At 48.0% G+C, this 19,224-nt stretch overlaps 1 protein-coding gene across 1 annotated transcript; it reads left to right on the top strand.

Moving 5' to 3' along the window:
• The first annotated feature begins 288 nt into the window (after positions 1-288).
• On the top strand, positions 289-18,314 carry RSAD2 (radical S-adenosyl methionine domain containing 2). Its single transcript, XM_043604615.1, has 6 exons — positions 289-715; positions 5,426-5,587; positions 9,278-9,507; positions 12,123-12,272; positions 13,086-13,118; positions 15,225-18,314. Exons 1-6 carry the CDS (start codon positions 364-366, stop codon positions 15,387-15,389), a joined length of 1,092 nt encoding a protein of 363 aa, XP_043460550.1. The 5' UTR covers positions 289-363; the 3' UTR covers positions 15,390-18,314.
• Positions 18,315-19,224: the final 910 nt, after the last annotated feature.

The following is a 19,224-nucleotide window of genomic DNA, read 5'->3' as shown; positions in this document are numbered from 1 at the left end:
CATGTGTGAGGAACGTGCCGCCCGGAGAGCCACGGCATCTCTGTCCGGGCTGCGGCTCCCTGCTGGACGGAGGGCCAGACGGACAGAGAGCGAGGTCCTGGTCTGTATCCAGTGAGAAGGCCCGTGCCGGCCCCCAAGACAGGTGAAAGGTGAGGCCGGGCCGGGCGGATGCTGGCCCCCATCCCCAGCCTTCAGCCTTGGCCCCGTCCCAACTTTCATTTTCACGAACAGGAAAATCGAAACTTGAGCTCAGCCGAGAGAGTTAGTCAGAAGTGTGTCCGTCCAACCCATGTGACAGGTTGCTCCTGGCACATATAAGCCCTGTCTCCAGGCAGCAGGACAGCCTCAGGGAGCCTGGCCACCATGTGGATGCTGGTGCCCGTGGCTTTTGCTGGAAAGCTGCTGAGCGCTTTCAGGAAGCCCCTGCGCTCCCTCTGGAGCAGCCTGGTCCCCTGGGTCCTCTGGCTCAGGGCCACACTCTGGCTGCCAGGGGGCCAGAGCGCCCGGCCACCGCAGCCGGGCCGGGGAGAACCGCAGGAGAGCAGAGGGGACGGCGGGCAGGGCCCGGACCAGCCCACCACCCCCACCAGCGTCAACTACCATTTCACCCGCCAGTGCAACTACAAGTGTGGCTTCTGCTTCCACACGGCCAAGACGTCCTTCGTGCTGCCCCTGGACGAGGCCAAGCGAGGGCTGCGGCTGCTGCAGGAAGCCGGTGAGTCCCCGGTCCCGGGAGGAAGTCAGGGCGCGGCCACGGGCTTGGGGATGCGCACAGGTGGCAGAGGGCCTGCAGCGCGTCCGTCCCGCGAGGGAGAATTGGGGTGAATTTGGGGGGGATGCCTGGGGCGAATTTGGGGGGGATGCCTGGGCCTTCGGAACCAGTCGGCTGGCGCAGCCCAGAGGGACTGCAAACCCATCCCTCCTATAGCCTCCAGGTGAGCGGAGGTCCCTGCACCTGCCGGGCTCCCAGTGCCCCCGCTCCCCCCGTTTGCCAAGAAGCAGGTTGGGACCGTTCTACTTTCTGAGTTTGTCCAAAGCACCAATGCAGTGGGGGTTTTCCAGAAAGAATCAATGAGGAAAGTTGAAAACAAAGACAAAAACTCTGATTTGGGAACTACAATGTTCCAGTCTCTTACTTTGGATTATGTATGTGTTCCTCCCATGAAACTTTAAATTTTTTTTTTTACATTTGTTTATTTTTGAGAGACAGGGAGAGACAGAGTGCAAGTGGGGGAGCGGCAGAGAGAGAGGGAGACACAGAATCCGAAGCAGGCTCCAGGCTCCACGCTGTCAGCACAGAGCCTGACACGGGGCTCGAACTCACGAACCATGAGACCATGACCTGGGCTGAAGTCAGACACTTAACTGGCTGAGCCACCCAGGCACCCCAGGTTGTTTTATTTTTAATATCTGGGTGCCCAAAGGGTTTGAGTTCCAAGGCTGAATGTTAGCATTCTGTGTATTTTTGTGCCTAGGAGAATATCTAGAATGTAATAGGGGGGTAATAAATGTTTTTGGAGACATGAGCAAATGAAGGGAGGTCTGGCGTCCTGGAAAGAGCTCAGACTCTTGACTCGCAAGGCAGGACTTGAGCTCTTGCTGAAGCACTTACGTGACTCGCCAAGACATTTAACTTTTCTGAATGTAAGTTAACTAATCTTTAAAATGTGCGTGAAGGTAACTCATATGCCAACCTCAAAAAGTAGCTACGAGGCACAGATAAGCAAATGCTCAGATGTTTCTTAATAGGGCCTAAACTACTTTAGTTATAATTAAAACCCTTACATGGTGACCTCTCAGTTTTAAGTAAATAAAACCAAAATTACTTAAAATGATTAAGGTGTAGTATAGGTTATGTGCCCTGTAGGTGAGATTTCTGGCTAAAATAGGAAAAATCTACTTTGGTGGTGATTAAAAATTTAAATCTAAATGCAAATTATATTTACAATTAAAATGTACTACTCTGGCTGAAGACGCTTCTCCAGAATATTACTGACTCCTCTTGCTTTTACACGGAGAACACGGAATAGAAGGTAGCCACTCTGGGGGTCAGTAGTGATCTGGGCTGTAATAGGATCACTCCTTGTATGTTAAGACCATTGTGAAGTCATTGTTCCTCATCTAAGATCTTAACTACACATCCACATCCCGTTCCCTCAGCTCTCTCTTCCTTTCATCCCCTCTACGTCTCACCCTCAAACTCATCAAGGGCCACGCCACTGGCCAACACACTGGCTCACGCTCTCTAGTTTGTCTGACCCTATTTAACCACACTTTAGGGAATAATGATGTTTTTATTAAATATAACCACCACCACACAGCCAGGCTCCTAGCCCTCACCAGTGAGGGGATAGAACTTATCACTGTCCAGTCGTAGGCCCACCGGAGCGTGAAAGGCGGTGTTGAAAAGAATAACAGGTGACATCTGGTCTGCCATCAGGCGGGACTAGCTTGGGCAAGCGGGGGTGAAGGGCCGCCCCGCTGACAAAATGGAAGGCTTTGGAGCTTGGACATCCATCTCAGCATTTTTTTTTTTCCTAGCCTTGTATTCGTGAATAATTCGTGAACCTTTCTGGGCTTCAACCCTGCAACTAAAAACCAGGATGGGGCGCCTGGGTGGCCCAGTTGGTTAAGCACCCAACTCTTGATTTCAGCTCAGGTCATGATCTTGCTTTTGGTGAGTTTGAGCCCCACATCAGGCTCTGCGCTCACAGTGCGGAGCCTGCTTGGGACTCCCTCGCTCCCTCTCCCTGCCCCTCCCCTCCCCGACTCGCGTGTGTGCGCACACGCTCTCTCGCTCTCTCTCAAAAATAAACTTTAAACAATAAATAAATAATAAAAACCAGGGTAATGATTCCTTCCTTGCTGAATGAATTTAAGGATGAATTTAAGGATGACCAGCCTTCAGCCAGGACCTCAAAACCGGGTCTGGACAGCATTTTAAAAGCTGGGCTACAGTGAGTTTGCACAAATGAAATGGCCAGGCACGGTATTCCATACTTTGTAGGGACCAAGTTTGTTGAATGGATGTTAACAAATAAAATTCTTAGGGAATTTTGTGGCAGATTGTGCTGTTTGGCCCTTAATAAGATCCCCAGCCTTCTCCGTTAGTTTATTTGGTGCTTCTAATTATTTTATTCCAATGACTCGGTCTGTTTGCTGCTCTTACTGGTCTCATGCTTGCTCCTTTTACCTCTGATGCCCACACACACTTCTGTTTCAGCAGCCTGTCACCCTGTGCCCTTTCCTTCGCATGCTCTGAAGTGTGGTGGCTTCTGTCTCTAATCCGAGCAGGCTGTCCGGTGCCTGAGCTATCAGCACCCTTAGAGTCCCATGAAGCGTGTGTTTCAAACTTCACTTAGTGGAGCTAGTTGCTTGCTGATTAAGGGTTCATTCTGGAAACGTCCCGCTCTGATATTGCCAGTGGAACAGAGCATCTGGTAGAGACGCAGTCAACTGAGTTGAACTGAACTGAATTGAAATGAACTCCACTATGACAATATCGCTGCAGAAATTCTAAATGTATTTAGACCTTCCGGACTTTCTACTGAGCGTCCTTCCAATCTTTCCTTCATGCCACTAAAGTTCCAATAGCATCATTGAAAGAAGGGGCATAAGCCCACAAGGAAATCCACAGGTTGTTGTCCTAAATGGTTTATGGCTCTTGGACGCCTTCAGCATGTGTCTGCAGGGCAGTGGCTGTAAGAGGCTCACTAGCCTGCTGCATGGAATGTAGGACATTTCAAAGACGGGAAGCATGTTATCATGCAGAAGCACAGCGTTGATCCACAAGTAGGGGGTGAGGCGGGAGGGAGGAAATAGGCCAAAGGCCCTTCCACGGCTCTCCCCACCACGGTCAGACGAGGTCCGTCTCCAAGTCCTGCAGATGACAGGCGGCTTCTTTTCTGAGGGATCTGGACCACCAAGGCTGTGCTCAGGGACCCCAGGTGGGGCCGGGAGGAGAACCCACACTGAAGGCCGGGGGTTGAGAACCGGCCTGCTGGTACTTTCCAGGGTACAGGCAGCCAGGTAGTCAGGCATAGCAGGAGATTAAGAGTCCTTCTCCAGGAGAACAAAATGGCCCAGAGGAAACACCAAGGCTACCGGCATGTGGGGCATTATCCAGTGAATAAGTCCATTTCTCGCTCTGTCACTCTGTACCGAAACCCTCCATCTGCGTGGTTTCTTCCTGAATCACAGAAATTCCATTCCGCTCTTTTATGCTTCACTCAAATTAGAAGGGACAAATAGAAACCCCAAAGTAAAAGGCAGATGCCAAAACAAATCAGCAAAGAGAATAGAGGAAAACGTCAAAAAAAAAAAAAATCTGTAACTGATCATCCCAGAGAGATGAGAGGAAAATTATTATGCATAAGAAGTAACACAATGCTGAGAAAACAGTCAGGATATGGGAGAGTCTGGAGAGTGGACACTGGGATTTCCAAAATTAGAATTTTGATAGAAAGACTAAAAGATAAGGTCCTGAGAAAATGGGACTCCAGAGACACAGCCCGAGGGCGTGGTGGTTACAAGCGGAGCACCAACAGACCAGAACCTCCAGGGAGAAAAGCAGGTTCGAGAAGAGGTGGGAGTTACCGACAAAATAGGAGAAACTTCCCATTCCCAAAGGAGCTGTATTTTTCCATCCAGGACCTGCCAAGTGGCCAGAACAGTGAATAGAGACAGATCTCACTAAGGCACATCACCTTGAAATCTGGGGACATTGGAAAGAAAGCTTCTGGAAGGGAAAACAACAAAATCATGTCCTTTGAAAGGATTACGAATCAAAGTATTATCAGGCTTCTGAACAACAGTATGAAAACCTAGAAGACAACGAGTAACGCCCTTAAAATCCCGAGGGCAAAGTGATTTCACCCAGAATAATATACCTGGTCAAACAACTGATCACAGGTGTCGTTTGAAACATAAGTCCTATAGTTTGCATATTGTTTTTCGAAAGCCTTTTCCAAACTAAGGGAGTACGTTGAGAGAGGAAAGGGCAGGAATTTTGGAACCACAGGCATCCAGCAGGCAGAGAGGGAAGGGACCCCCAGGGCAGCGTGCGGGGCCGTCTTGAGAAGGTGCCAAGAAAGACCATTCTGGATGGGATGGAGGAGGTTTTCGCACATCCCTGTGTTGACTCAGCACCCCCTTTGCCTCCTAAGAGAGTCTCTCACCCGTGTAACTGATTCCCTAGTAAGAGCATCCGTGTTCAAGCAGGGGCCAAGGGGTAGGCCCCGGCTTGTGTGTGTGTGAGTCCCTCCCCGCCGTGGGAAGCACGGGGAGCCAGGCTTGGGGGTGAGGGGGGTAGATAATCATTTCGTTTTTGTTACCTTGAGAAAACAGCCCTTTTGCGGTTAAAGCCACAAGGGGTGTTTTGCAGTGGGGGGCGGGGAATAAAAGATGCACGTCGGGCCTCTCACAGGGATGGAGAAGATCAACTTTTCGGGGGGAGAGCCATTCATTCATGACCGGGGCGAGTACCTGGGCCAGCTGGTGAGGTTCTGCAAGGAGGAGCTAAGGCTGCCCAGCGTGAGCATCGTCAGCAACGGGAGCCTGATCCGGGAGCGCTGGTTCAGGACTTACGGTGAGCTGCCTGGCGTCACGCGGGAGTCGTGGCCGCTGCGAGTGTTGGTTCTGGGTCCTTCCATCCCGGGGCCTTAGGCTGGGGGGCGGGGGGGGGGTTGGGCAGAGAGGAGAAACCAAACTCTAATATCTTTACAAGGCTGGCATGCAGTTAGAGGTTTTCATGCCGCAGGGCTCCACGTAAACAAGCATGGCAAGACAGATAACAGAAAATATTAGCAACCGCGACTCTTCTGTGCGTCCCAAGTGAGCAGGTATCGGCGCCTGTGGCTTTAGCTTAGCCACTAGCAGGGGACAGTGACACCATTCTGCAGAATAAACCCTTATGGCTTGCTGCTAATGCTCAATTGTTAAATCTCGAAGGAACTGTCATTCTGTTAGTCTCATCGATGAAGCATTTGGGCCAAAACTGTCCTCCCCTCCTTTGGCTGCATATGCGGCTGCTGAAGACATTTAAGTAGACTATCTGCGTGGGGGACTGAACCCCAGACTCGTTATGTCAGAACGTCGTGGCGTGTGGACAGACCAACCTGAGGGGCTCCGAGGGGCTCCGCTCTGCAGCCGGGATGGCGAACCATGGATCCTAAGACCCTGGAGGTAACTCACAGCTGAGTTTCCATAGATGTAACATCCCTAGAGCAGAGGCTGGAACTTAGGGAGCCCCGGAAAATATTAGCTGTTATTACTATTATCATTTCAGGAGACAATTACCTAACTCTTAGAGCACAGTGTTCCGTCCTCCCTTTGGACGAGCGGTGTGAGCTTGGACGCCACCGAAAACGTGGCCGCATTTATTCTCTGTTGAGACTGCTCACAGAAAGGCTCTGACCAAATGCCCCTCCGGAGATGGTGAAGACACGGGTGTGGTGGGGGGGAGGCGGTGGTGGATGTGGGTGGTGTAGCCCATGGGATGAAGGTAAGCAGGAAGACAAGATTCGAAAGTGTCCAGGAAAGACGAATCCGGGAAGACTGCGAAGGGAGCCGCTTAGTGAATCAGGGTCAGAAGCATCAAAGGAAACTTTGGGAACCAGATTCAGTGAGGTAACAGAGGCTTAGGGAACCGTGTGAGCAGAGGATGATCGGTCGGGTTTACCGGCGGTGTCCCTGCGTAACGTCCTCCCTCCAACACTGGCTCTATGTGGGCGCCATCGTGGTACGGGGAGCAGGCCCCGCGGGCTCGCTGCTCTCCAGGGTCAGAAGCCCAGATGCCTGTGTGGGAGAGGCAGGGGGAGTCAGTGGAGCTGGAAGCGCATGAGAAAAGCCCACTCCAGCCGCGGGGAGCAGTGAGAGAGCGCGAGGCTGTGAAGGATGGGAAGCACCGAGTCCTGTTCATGGTGGACGAGCTGACCGCCAGCTGGCCACGGGCTTCCACGGGCGTTTGTCCTACATGGGGTTTGGGGTACGTGTCGCCACGTCCCGAAACTCTTAAAGATACTTCAGAAATCCACATGCTCTGTGAAATCTCCCAACTCAATATTTGCACGGAAATTTGAAATATTTTGAGATGCCACGAGGACCAGCCACGGCAGCGTTTGTGTCTCACCGGGTGGTCTGTAAGCCTCAATTTTCCACCTCTGGTTTAAAGGACCAAGGGTAAGTCTGTGAGCTTGAGTGGACAAAGGTTGCTGCTGAGTCTGGTAGTTTTCTAGGAGTGCTCACGAGACTCAGCGGCCACTTATCGCCGCAGCTAAGGTTCCTGAGAGCCAAGGACACAGCTCGGAAAGAGCAGAAGATGTGCATCCCTGGGGTCCAGAGAGGCCAGACGCAGGCTCCCGGGTCCTTCCCCTCCAGGGCAAACAAGATGTGCTTTCTCTCTAGCCGAGAACTTCAGGGACGTGTTTGGAATGTTTTTGCCGAGGAATGCTCATTGGAGTCTTAGGGCCTGAGACTTTTATGCAGGGCTGGTCACTTAGGCTCGCACTGTTGGGCAATCACCCACGGCAACTGAAACCCGGGACTCCCAGCAAGGAAACCAGGTACGTCATGAATCTTGCATAACAATCCCAACAACTCTTGACAAGCTGATAGAACGTGCCCTAGACATACATACATCATCAAAGGGACACCCAGAGAACGTGCTGGCATCCATATGTGCAGGGATCGGCCAAGACTCCATCAAGGTTCCAGGCTTTCCTGGAGACTTACAAGGACTGAGCACACAGGTCTGCGTTGCTAACTCTCTCTTCACAAGGGCTCCGACAAGAAAATCCGAGAGCAGGAGGAGGGGACATCATGATCATAGAGCAGAAGCTGGAGAAGTGACAGAATAAACCAATGGACAGAGATGCTCAGCTGATATATCAACTAATATAACATAACTGACAGGTCTCTATTCTAGTTTGGAACTTTGATTTTGTTTGGGTTAGACACCACTCTCTCAGTTCATTCCTTTCTTCAATATCGTAAGCCATTGGGAATTTACCTGAGACCAATTTTTAGAACATTTTGAGTCGCTTTATTTTTTTTTAAGTTTTTTTTATTTTGAGAGAGATAAAGACAACATGAGAAGGGGGAGGGGCAGAGAGAGAGGGAGAATCCCAAGCAGGCTCCACACTGACAGCACAGAGCCCAACACAGGGCTTGAACCCACCAACCATGACATCATGACCTGAGCCGAAACCCAGAGCCAGGTGCTTAAGCGACTGAGCCACCCCGGTGCCCCATTTTGAGTTGTTTTAAATAATTGTCAGTTGCCCACTCTGGTTCCAGTTTGTGCTAGATACTTTGAGCCTCTAAAAGAAGTAAAAGACAAGTGCTTGTCCTTGGAGAAACTAAAGATTAGTTACCCTATGATGGAGCTACATTAATTAATAGATCACAACTCATGGTTCAGAGTTCAGGACGGCCAATCACATCAGTTCCCAGTTTGTATTGAGAGGCGGAGGACGTACGTGTGGATAACGTATTAGCCCCCACATCGTACTTCAAATTGCTCCCTGATTAGAAAATCAGACAATAGTTGCTTACAGAGTTTTGGAACCCCTAGTTTCTATAATTAGGGAGTCGTTTTAAGAATCAACTTTGCAACCAATTCTGCAAAGTCCTAATAATGAGGAAAGCTCAAAACTAGTCCACTGTGAAGATGTGGCCGGAGAATGAGTGGGTGGTAGAAAATGTCTGGGCTTCAGGCACCTGGGTGGCTCAGTGTAAGTTTAAGTTCAGGTTTAGCATCTGACTCTTGATTTCAGGCTCAGGTCATGATCTCACGGTTCGTGGGATCAAGTCCCACATCAGGCTCTGCACTGACAGTGCATAGCCTGCTGGGGTTTCTCTCTCTCTCCCTCTCTCCCTGCTACTTCCCTATTCACACATTCTCTCTCTCTCAAAATAAAGAAAATAAACTTTACTTTTTAAAGGTTTTTTAATTCATTTTGAGAGAGAGAGAGCAAGTGGGGGAAGAGGCAGAAAGAGAGAGAGAGAGGGAGAGAGAGAATCCCAAGTAGGTTCCACACTGTCAGCATGGAGCCCATTGCAGGGCTCAAACTCACAACCCGTGAGATCATGACCTGAGCTGAAATCAAGAGTCAGAGGTTTAACTGACTGAGCCACCCTGGTGTCCCAAATAAAATAAAGTTGAAAAAAAATGAAAAATCAGATACAAACAAGACACGTTTTATCATAAAAACCTATAAATGGCCTAAAAGGTTTGGTCCTTGAATGGAAAAGCTTAAAGATGCCCGTTTTCCTTCAGGTGAATATTTGGACATCCTTGCCATCTCCTGTGACAGCTTTGATGAACAAGTCAACGTCCTCATTGGTCGTGGCCAAGGAAAGAAGAACCACGTGGAGAATCTTCAAAAACTGAGGACATGGTGTAGAGATTATAGAGTGGCCTTCAAAATAAATTCTGTCATTAATCGATTCAACGTGGATGAGGATATGAGGGAGCAGATTAAAGCCCTGAACCCGGTCCGCTGGAAAGTAAGTACCGTGTCCCGTGTCGCTTCTGCCGAGTATAACTCAGAAAATGTTTGGGAGACGCTTGTGTCAATGAAACCCGAAATGTCAAGGTTAGAGAGAACTCTGGACTGAAGGAGCCAGCCAGGAAACCGGGTCCTCATGCTTTCTTCCAGCCCTGTTAAACTTTAGGCTGCTTACGCTGTCTTTGCCTCAATTCCCCCTTCTAAAAACTGGAACCGATTCCCTTCTGGAGTATTGGGAGGATAAAGGTCAAAAGATATAGTCAATGCTTGCAGGTGTTCTAAAAAAATACATCCATAGGTGGGGCGCCTGGGTGGCTCAGTGGGTTAAGCGTCGGACTTCGGCTCAGGTCATGATCTCAAGGTCCATGAGTGTGAGCCCTGCGCACATGGGGACTGAAACATGGAGCCTGCCTGGGATTCTCTCTCCCTCTCTCTTTGCCCCCCCCTCGCTCTCTCATTCTCTCTCAAAATAAACATTAAAAAAATAAAGCATATATCCATCCAACACCTAACCGATATTTCTTTATTAAATATAGTAACACTGGATTTCTTCTTAAAACTCTTGGCTTATTCATAAATGGATATACGTTCTTCATAAATTCTGTTAATATATTATTCACTGAATTATTAGTAGATATTGGGGCAACACCATCCCCAAGTTGCAGCAAAGCTCATTCACCGAGATTCGTGCTTTCGATCCCTCCATCAGCTACTAAAAGTCTAACGTTCCAATTCAAGGTGTAATTACAGCACCCACCGTGGACAGACACTTGCAGATAATGACAAATTAAACTTTCCTACCCCTGGCTGTTCCTCAGACTCAACTCAGGGAACTGTTTGAAACGCAGCTTCTCGGACCTGCGCCCCATGCCCCGAAGGAATTAGAGAAAAGCCAAGAAAGAGAGACAGGGGCAGGAACGAAGGCTGTGGTCCAGCAAGGGGGATGGACGAGGACCAGAGGCGAGGCTCAAAGCTCTTAGACTTTCCTTCTAGAGCCACCTGCCGGACACTTTCCTTTTCCCTGGTCCCCTATCTCTGTTCCACTACTGGCTTCCTCATTATTCTCTTTTTAGCTTCTCTCTCCCTGTATGTGTGTGTATACATACATACATACCTGGCCTTGGTTTGCTAGGAGCTCCTTGTGGCTTCCTGATCCCATAGCTTCTTTCCTCCCATCTTGTAACTCCTCTTGTGGCTTCTGCGTGCTGAGTCACTCCAGAATCGCCTTTTCAAAATCCTGAGCTTTCTGGAGGGAGCAGATTAGCTACTGTCTGTTTGAAAAGCAGTTTTGGCATCAGATCACTGGTGTCTGCAGGCCGCAAACTGATGAAACGCAGCACCCCTGGGTCAGGTGCCTGGACCCCCGAGGCCGCGTCCTCCACGGGAGGCCCCATGCTCAGTATTCCAGCACTGAACGAGCGTGGGAGGGAAGAAACCTCAGTGTTCTTCCACAGGGGGTCTGCCATCGCCTTCAGGCTTGCTCTGGGGACAACAGAGCAGGCTGCACCTGACTTTCCCCATCTAATCCCACCACCCTTCCTCCTGTTTTGCATCTCAAGCCCCACTGAAGTTGGTGGATTCTGGAACCAAAGTCACCAGGGCCAAAGTCCCTGCGTGTCTTTACTGCACCTGCTATTCAAGCCAGCTTGGGATTCCCACCTGTGTGGAGACCTCCTCTGACCTCCTCTCTCTCCCCACCCTGTGCCTGAACTGGGGATGGGTGCTGCGGGGACAAAGATGAGAGGTGTCCCCTCCCAGGAAGCTCCCAGCCTACAGAGCAAGACATCCAGGAAAGCAAATAGTAAATCTACTGTGTGACCAGGGTCCGCGGGGATGGATGTTTAAGGACTAGGGAGCAGAGAAGAAGGGGTGGGAATAGAGTGAGCAAAGAAGGCAACGTGTAGGGCGCTTCAAAATTAATTCTAAGCTGGCTAAAATGTTAATTACATGCTGTGCGTAATCCCTTCCCTTACATGAAAACCCTATAGCCCTGGGCTCTGTGCTGGGTCTGTGTTTGATCAGCTGTCACCTATTACCACCTTGCTCAGGTCCCTGGGACAGTTTTTTCCTTCTCAGAGGATGTTATTCCTTACGATGGAATAATAATTCACACACACACACACACACACACACACACACACACACACTTTACTTACTTAAAAGAATGTTAAAAGACTATTAATGGCTTTGGAAACTATCCTTGTATATCTACTGAAAAAAGCCCCACGTAGTGTAGAGGGCTTAAGGGATGTTTGAAGTCAGCAGAGACAACATTTCGAAAATACTTATTTCTTGGTGGATCGCAAATGATTTGTCTATTTTCTTCATACTCCCATTCCCTGCGGTGAACATCACTTAGTTGGTGGTCTGAAAAGGTTAGATTGGTCAGACTGGCTCAAACATAAACTCGACCAGTTTTATATTTTCAGACCGTTTGCACTTTCTGACGTTGAGGGACCCAGAGCGATGTCTTTCTAGAATGTTCTTTAGTAGGAGGACTCTTCCTTGCATAGAGGACACGAAGCCGGGTCTGGGGAGGTGAGGTTTGGGGCGTAATCATGGGAGGGTGGGGGGGTCACTCTCTGCTAAGCAAACACCCTCCTCGCCTTCCAGGTCTTCCAGTGCCTCCTCATCGAGGGGGAGAATTCTGGAGAAGACGCCTTGAGAGAAGCGCAGCAATTCATCATCAGCGATGAAGAATTTGAAGGATTCTTAGACCGCCACAAAGAGGTGTCCTGCTTGGTGCCCGAGTCTAACCAGAAGGTATAATGGAGCAGACACGGTCACGTCTTGAGATGGTTCCAAGCAGGGACCTCTCTAGCTCAAGGGATCCACACACTGTTCCTTTAGAGGGCTCAGCGAGGAGGATGGGAGGGTGCAGCCTCGGGCTGGAACCCACCACCAGCCCTGCACCTGCCAGCTGTAGGGCCTCTGAAAGACCTTCAGGTTCCCTTCCCCCGCCCCTGTCCTTGGACTCTGTGTCCGCCCACCGTTCCCGCGGTGGGAGCTGTTCCAAGGACGCAGCCTCGAGAGGGTAGGTATAGCTTCCTCTAGGAGAATAGGGACGCCTTTCATATACCTACAGAAGGTAAAACCAGTTACGGGTAATGAAGGTAACATTAAAATCTGCAGGCAGACTCCCGGGTTAATGGCCTTAAAGCTTAATTCCATTGAAAATGGGGGAAATTCCATGCATGGTGGAAAAATAGCCATTGGGAATACTGAATAAAAAACAAGGCTCTCCCACAGCTTGAGAAAATGGGGAAATTAGCCTGGGGATTTCATCCTCGGAGAAGCTCTCACAGTGTCCTTTGACCCTTTCAGCCTGGGGCGGAGAATCCAGCCTGCTGAAAACTGTGAGAGATGCCCCTGGAGATGTATGTTGGGTGGGGACAGGGGCGCTGACTGATGGATCCCCTCGTAAGGGGCAGAGCCAAAGACACTCACGTAGTATAAGAAATGCAGACTCCGGAAGCAATAAAACACAAACACGCAAACCCCGTAAGACCGACCGTTGAGCGCACATACTGGAAAATATACTTGAAACTAAGTTTGTATTTAATTTCTCTTTTGCAGATGAAAGATTCCTACCTTATTCTGGATGAGTATGTGAGTATTTCTCATGAATTATAAAATTTTTTTTATTAAAAATTTTTTTTCAACATTTATTTATTTTTGGGACAGAGAGAGACAGAGCATGAACGGGGGAGGGGCAGAGAGAGAGGGAGACACAGAATCGGAAACAGGCTCCAGGCTCTGAGCCATCAGCCCAGAGCCTGACAGGGGGCTCGAACTCACGGACCGCGAGATCGTGACCTGGCTGAAGTCGGACGCTTAACCGACTGCGCCACCTAGGCGCCCCATGAATTATAAAATTTAAAGGCTCAGGCTTTCTCCCGTGGGGCGATGGGTCCTTGGGTGTCACATAGAAAGTCCTGTTGTCTTGGGCTGGGGGTTCTCCAGCACCAGGGCACCCAGGGTACTTTGGAGGAAGGTCCTATCACGCCTCACATCACCTTTAATACCTCTGATGTTGCCAGCTTGTCCCCTGATCAATCTTGGCTTTGGTGAGAAGAGGTTACCTGCGGCTCCTCTCCAGAAGTCACTGACACGATTGCTACCCGCTCTGCCTTCCAGAGAAGAAGGAAAATATTCCCCTTCTCAAATTTGAAAAACAAATTACTTTTTTCTTTTGTCTTTTTTTTTTTTTTTTTGCTGGATTCATAAACCATTGCCAATATTTCTACTACAGGACAAACAAGTCCATTCAAAGACCTGTTTCTAAGACACGAGTGAGCTCCACGGGCGCCTGGGTGGCTCAGTCGGTTGAGCACCCAACTTCAGCTCAGGTCATGATCTCGAGGTTCATGAGTTCGAGTCCTGCGTCGGGCTCTGTGCCAACAGCTCCGACCCTGGAGTCTGCTTCTGGTTCTGTGTCTCCTTCTTCTCTGTCCTCCCCTGTTCACACTCTGTTGGTCCATCTGTCTCTGTCTCTCTCTCTCAAAAATAAATTTAAAAAAGCATTAAAAAAAGAAATGAACTCCAACAAGAACAATGGTTTTAACGTATGCATGGAACTTGTCAAAATGAGAAATGCTCATTTTGACTTTTGGTATTTTATTATTTTCAAATTAACCAATGATGCTTCACAGCCATTTCATGGTCTGTCAGTAGGACAAACTCTCTTTATGGGGCATAAGGAGAAAGACAATGATGCTAATGTCCAGTGTTAGAGGGTTCGAGGTAGAGAGGAAAAGTCAAACAGAATTTATTTCTGTTTTTGGAGTATCATGATAGGCAGGGGGTTTGGACCAACGCTCCTTTACAAACTCTCTGACCTCCACACAGTTGGCACAAACATAGTGGAACCAGAATTTGCTTTTGGTAATTTAAGACCATTCTGAATCATCAAATATTACTGTAAGGTGCTTAGTGACATGGTGGGTGTTAAGAAGGGTGAAGACCTCATTCCCGCCTGACAGGGCGTATAAGACTCTTCGGTCTGGTGCCTGCCCGCCTTGGTATTTCCTTTCTTATCCCACTCTCTCCCTTTCTCAAAAGAAAGTTTTAGTAACTTTACACCTGTATATCTGTGCGTGAACAGTTTTCATTCCAGTAGTATCACCTACATGCCAGCCTGTGTCGTGCTTCTGTGCATTTATAACACCGTTCTCTCCAGTTAACAGTTTCTAAAATTTTCTAAGTTTATTCTTTTATTTTGAGAGAGAAAGAGACAGCACGAGTGGCGGAGGGGCAGGGAGAGAGGAGAAGGAGAGAAAGAATCCCAAGCAGGCTCTGTGCTGCCAGTATAGAGCCCAAAGGGGCTCAACCATGAGATCATGACCTAAGCTCAAACCAAGAGTCTGAACGCTTAATCCACTGAGCCACCCAGGTCCCCCCCTCCACCTTACAATTTCTAAACATTACCTCCCCCCGACCCATGGAGGGACATGTGGCAGGCATGTAATTTGGTTTATCATGTGCTCGTCGATCTAATGTGTTTCTGTTGGTTCAAGTGAGCTCTTCGAGCAGAGAAAGAGTGTTCTAGGAGGTCGGCATCCTCAGTGTAGTGTCTGGCCAACAGCTGTCGCTAAATATTTGTTGAAATGGCTCCAGGGTCAGACATCATTCTGGATTAACCACCCCTCCCCCCAACACTGAGTTTCAAGGAATCAGTTATACAAACATATCCCCTTTCTGTCATGAATTTTCTAGATGCGCTTCCTGAATTGTAGGAACGGGCGGAAGGATCCTTCCAAGTCCATCCTGGATGTTGGCGTAGAAGAAGCTATAAAATTCAGTGGATTTGATGAAAAGATGTTTCTAAAGCGAGGAGGCAAATATGTGTGGAGCAAGGCAGACCTGAAGCTGGATTGGTAGGTCCGGAAGTGGACCCAGCCTTCAACGCGCCCGTGGGGACGCTCGCTCGGACCTGAGGTGTGCTGGCCGGGCTCAGCAGGAATTCCTGCTGCATTTCTCAACGGCCCCCAATCCCATCTTCTGTTGCACCTGCTACCTGATTCTCCACGGTAAATCCTGGATCATCAAAATCCACAGATAATGCAAAACCCTTAACTTTAGTTAATTCGCTTATTTAGGATTTAGTTTTTTGAGCAGTGTTTTCTGCGGCTCCCGTGTTCCCAATTTTGAAGCTATTTTTGTCAGACCTTTCATTTGATAGAGTTGGGGGCTTTTTGTTTGTTTTTTTGTTTTGGTTTTGGTTTTTGTTTTTTTTTTGTTTTTTTGCTAAATGTTGAGATGGCAATTTTCACATCTAGAACAACGACACAATCCCTCCCCTGGTTAGTCTGCCCACTGTAACTCTGTCCTTTCTGCCTTCATACCATCGTGGTCTTGGACTTTTTAACCCAGAAGTCTAGAAATAGTCAACAGATGTTTTCAGAGAGCAGGAGATGATGATCTCATGGGTGTTCAGTAAGGGCCTAGAAGGAGATAGTTCATGTGCCCACGCTCTGCACGGCCCCTGGCCCATGCTGACTATTCCGTGAATGTTAGCTCTCTCTGCTAGTCCCTTTTCTCTTCCAAGAGTCTCAGCAAAACAAATACATACTTTACACTTCATGCAAAGGGGTCAGGGTTCAGATTGCTGTATGCACCTGTCATCCAAGCCACCGGGATCTTCCCTGCAACAACGTATGAGTGCATGTGAATAGACAGTTGTCCCTGTATCTGTGATAAATCACGGCTGCTAGATTGGTCTGATCTGTTAGGAAAAGGCACTGGGATGCTGTGTAGGAAAGAATGAAGGGAAACACTTAGAACGTACCTGGATTTTACATAAATGAAGCCATGACTCAATATAATATTTCTCAACTAACTCTGAATCACTTGAAACAAGGATATAATCTGGGTCCAAAAAAAAAAAAAAAGTAGGCGAAGAGGAGAAAACCCGTGCCTTCCTTTTCTTCGCTTCTTTGGGAAAATATCACTTAAACTGGGTCAGGGGAAAAGATTCTCTACTTGTGGAAATATCACACACAGTTTGTTTATGTAATTTAGACAGTATCTCATTGCCTGGAAAACAATAATTTCCTATCATTGTTTCAAAAAAGCAAAATCGTGGACCTTTTTTTTTGCCCAAGCCTGGAGAAATTGTAACCCAGCTGCCATGCCAGTGTCGGTCACTAGGTGGCGTTTGGACGCTGCCCGAGTCTGTGAAGCAGCCACACAGAGATTCGCTTCATAATCTTACCTTCCAGACTTGGTGATTTTGAAAGTTTGGTTTGTGATTTTTTTTTTTCTCCCGGAAAAGATATTTCTACTTCAAATTTGAAGTCACTATCGTACAACAGAAATATATTTGTGTCCCATCTAAAACAGGATGGGTTAAAAAAAATAAAATAAAAACTTTTTAAATAAATAAAAAATAAAATAGGATGGGCTGTCCTGCATTTTCCATTTTTTTGTTTTATATTTTAAGAGAAAAATGAATTAGAAAGCTTTTTTCCTGTATGGGCCTTGAACATATCTAAGCTATGACCGTAACTAAGCTATGATGACCTTAGTATATAGAATCAGTATATAAAACACTTTTGATTTTTTTTGCATAACATGACCACACTTTGCTGATCTTCACATTATTCAACAAGAGTAAGTTCAGCAAACGAAGTTCACGTATGTGAAAGCACCGAAGACGTTGTCTGGTAGACAGCAGGTGCTCAATCATGAAACAAAATCTAAACTGAAAGTCCAAATCCTCTGAGTTGGAATGAATTTCTCTCAAATTCGATCAAACTCAAAATGCAGGAAATTGTATTACTCATTCCCCAAAGGAAGTCTAAAACAAAACAAAACAAAACTGCACCAGAGAAATAAGTATCCTACATCTAGTTTCCGGCTGTTTTTTACATCACTATTCCCCTTCCTTATGCACCGTTAGGATCGGCAATGTTTAAAATATCTAAATGTTCATTTTTAAGGGGGAGAAACTGGGACATTTAACACTGAGTAAAATTCAAATTTGAACTACAGAACCTTTGGCTTTATATTTTCAGTTTTAAATATGAGTGTCAGTTTTGTGAAACACAGTCTTTTTTATTGAAAAAAAAAAGAGTCCACGTCTCGTGATGAGCACTGAGTAATGTATAGAATCGCTCGATTACTATATTGTACACCTGAAATAACACGATGCTGTACGTTAACTGGAATTGGAAAAAAAATAATGAACAAAAAGGGGGAAAAAAACAAATGGTAAATTTAACTGAGGCATCTCCATTTCAATGTGAAGAACAAAGGTTTTGTGGTGCTTTTGAGTGTTGCTAATGTTTACATGGTGATGATATGAGTAGAATTTTGTCTTAGGAAACCTAGAAAGGTCAGACAATAGTAATAGCATGTTGGTTTCAAAAGTATGAATCAACTCTGCCATTTAGTGATAGATGGTGCGAAAGTCGCCTATTTTCTTTTAAGGTCAGAGGGGAGTGAGATCATGAGCTGAATCATCTGAAATGCAGGCTCCTGTTCCTTCTCTGCTGGGGTCTGGAGTCCAGTCAGTGTGTTGGGAGAGAGACAACATGATACTAACACAAGCGAAGTCTCAATGAGACTCTATCGGGCAATAACTCCTCCCATAGGCTACCCTCTGGTTGAAAGACTGTTTAATCAGCTGTGATTAGAGGAAGACCAATCATGCCCTAAGATTTTAAAGCTTTGTCTTGAGTGTGTATAGAAGGTCTCCATTATTAGGGGAAAAAAATATATTTTTTCTTCATATGTGCTGCTCTGGAGTATTGATCTGATGTATTGTAAGACGTTGTAATATATTAAAATATTGTTTGTACACTGCCTCCTCTCTCAGTGGGCCAATGTAACGAAGACTCTCCTGGGTGTGTATTTAAAGTAATCGTGTGCTTTTACAAACTGCCATTGCTAAAGGCAAGTACAGTTTAAAAATCAACAAGGTTATCAATAATTAATAAGCACATTGCAGACAACCCGATCACCAACCAGAGGGAGCGGAGACGAGTCGCCGGAGAAAATGGCCTTTGTATTCTAAAATGAAAACCGGCGTCTTGGGGGCCAGGTGTCCAAAACCCGGTCACGTCAGGGATAGCACCAGCCTCCGCACCAGTGGGCCTAGCTCGGCGCTCGGAGTGTGAGAGGTCTAGCAGTCCCAGGGGCAGGCAGGTGCCTGGCCCTGGGATCCAAGGAGGTGCACCCCTGGCACCCTGGTTCCCGGCCGTCCAGTCCGTTCCTGACCCCTTCCTTACAGGCACCCACTGGCCCTGCACCTGCTCCACAGGAAGAGCTGTTACCTCCCAGCCGGCCAGCGCCCTCCCTTCCGTCCCTCCCATAAGTGATTCATCTTTTCCCTCAGGCATCTCAACGTGTCCCTGTCTCATTCAGCTCCCAATTCCAGGCTCTCACAGCCAAGTGCTCTGCATTCCTGGCCCCGGTGTCCCCCTCGCGCCCTCCATTCTTGCTCTGGTCCTCCTCGGCCATGCAGCATTCTCTCAGACATGCCTGTGCCCCAGACCTCTGGTTACAGCGATCGCTTCTTCCAAGGGGATGTGGCCTCACGACTTTCACCCTCCTGGACGCTCGCTAACCCTGGGCTCCAGCCCCAGAGGTCAGGGGGCAGATCCAGCGCCTCCTTCCAGCCAATGAGTCTCAAGGAGCAGCTCGGGTCATTGGTCTTGTGTCCAGGCCACATCTGGGGTGCACGACTCCGTGTCAGGCCCCTGGTGCTAGGTGC

The sequence above is a fragment of the Prionailurus bengalensis genome, chromosome A3, assembly GCF_016509475.1.
Source record: "Prionailurus bengalensis isolate Pbe53 chromosome A3, Fcat_Pben_1.1_paternal_pri, whole genome shotgun sequence".
NCBI lineage: Eukaryota > Metazoa > Chordata > Mammalia > Carnivora > Felidae > Prionailurus > Prionailurus bengalensis.
This window is presented reverse-complemented; position numbering and strand designations above follow the sequence as displayed.

Bases quoted from the DNA above. Each gene is read 5' to 3' on its own strand.
- RSAD2 (XM_043604615.1), top strand. From the start codon at position 364: ATGTGGATGCTGGTGCCCGTGGCTTTTGCTGGAAAGCTGCTGAGCGCT. The intron at 5,588-9,277 runs GTGAGCTGCCTG...GTTTTCCTTCAG, and splicing joins GCGCTGGTTCAGGACTTACG to GTGAATATTTGGACATCCTT. The intron at 9,508-12,122 runs GTAAGTACCGTG...CTCGCCTTCCAG, and splicing joins TGAACCCGGTCCGCTGGAAA to GTCTTCCAGTGCCTCCTCAT.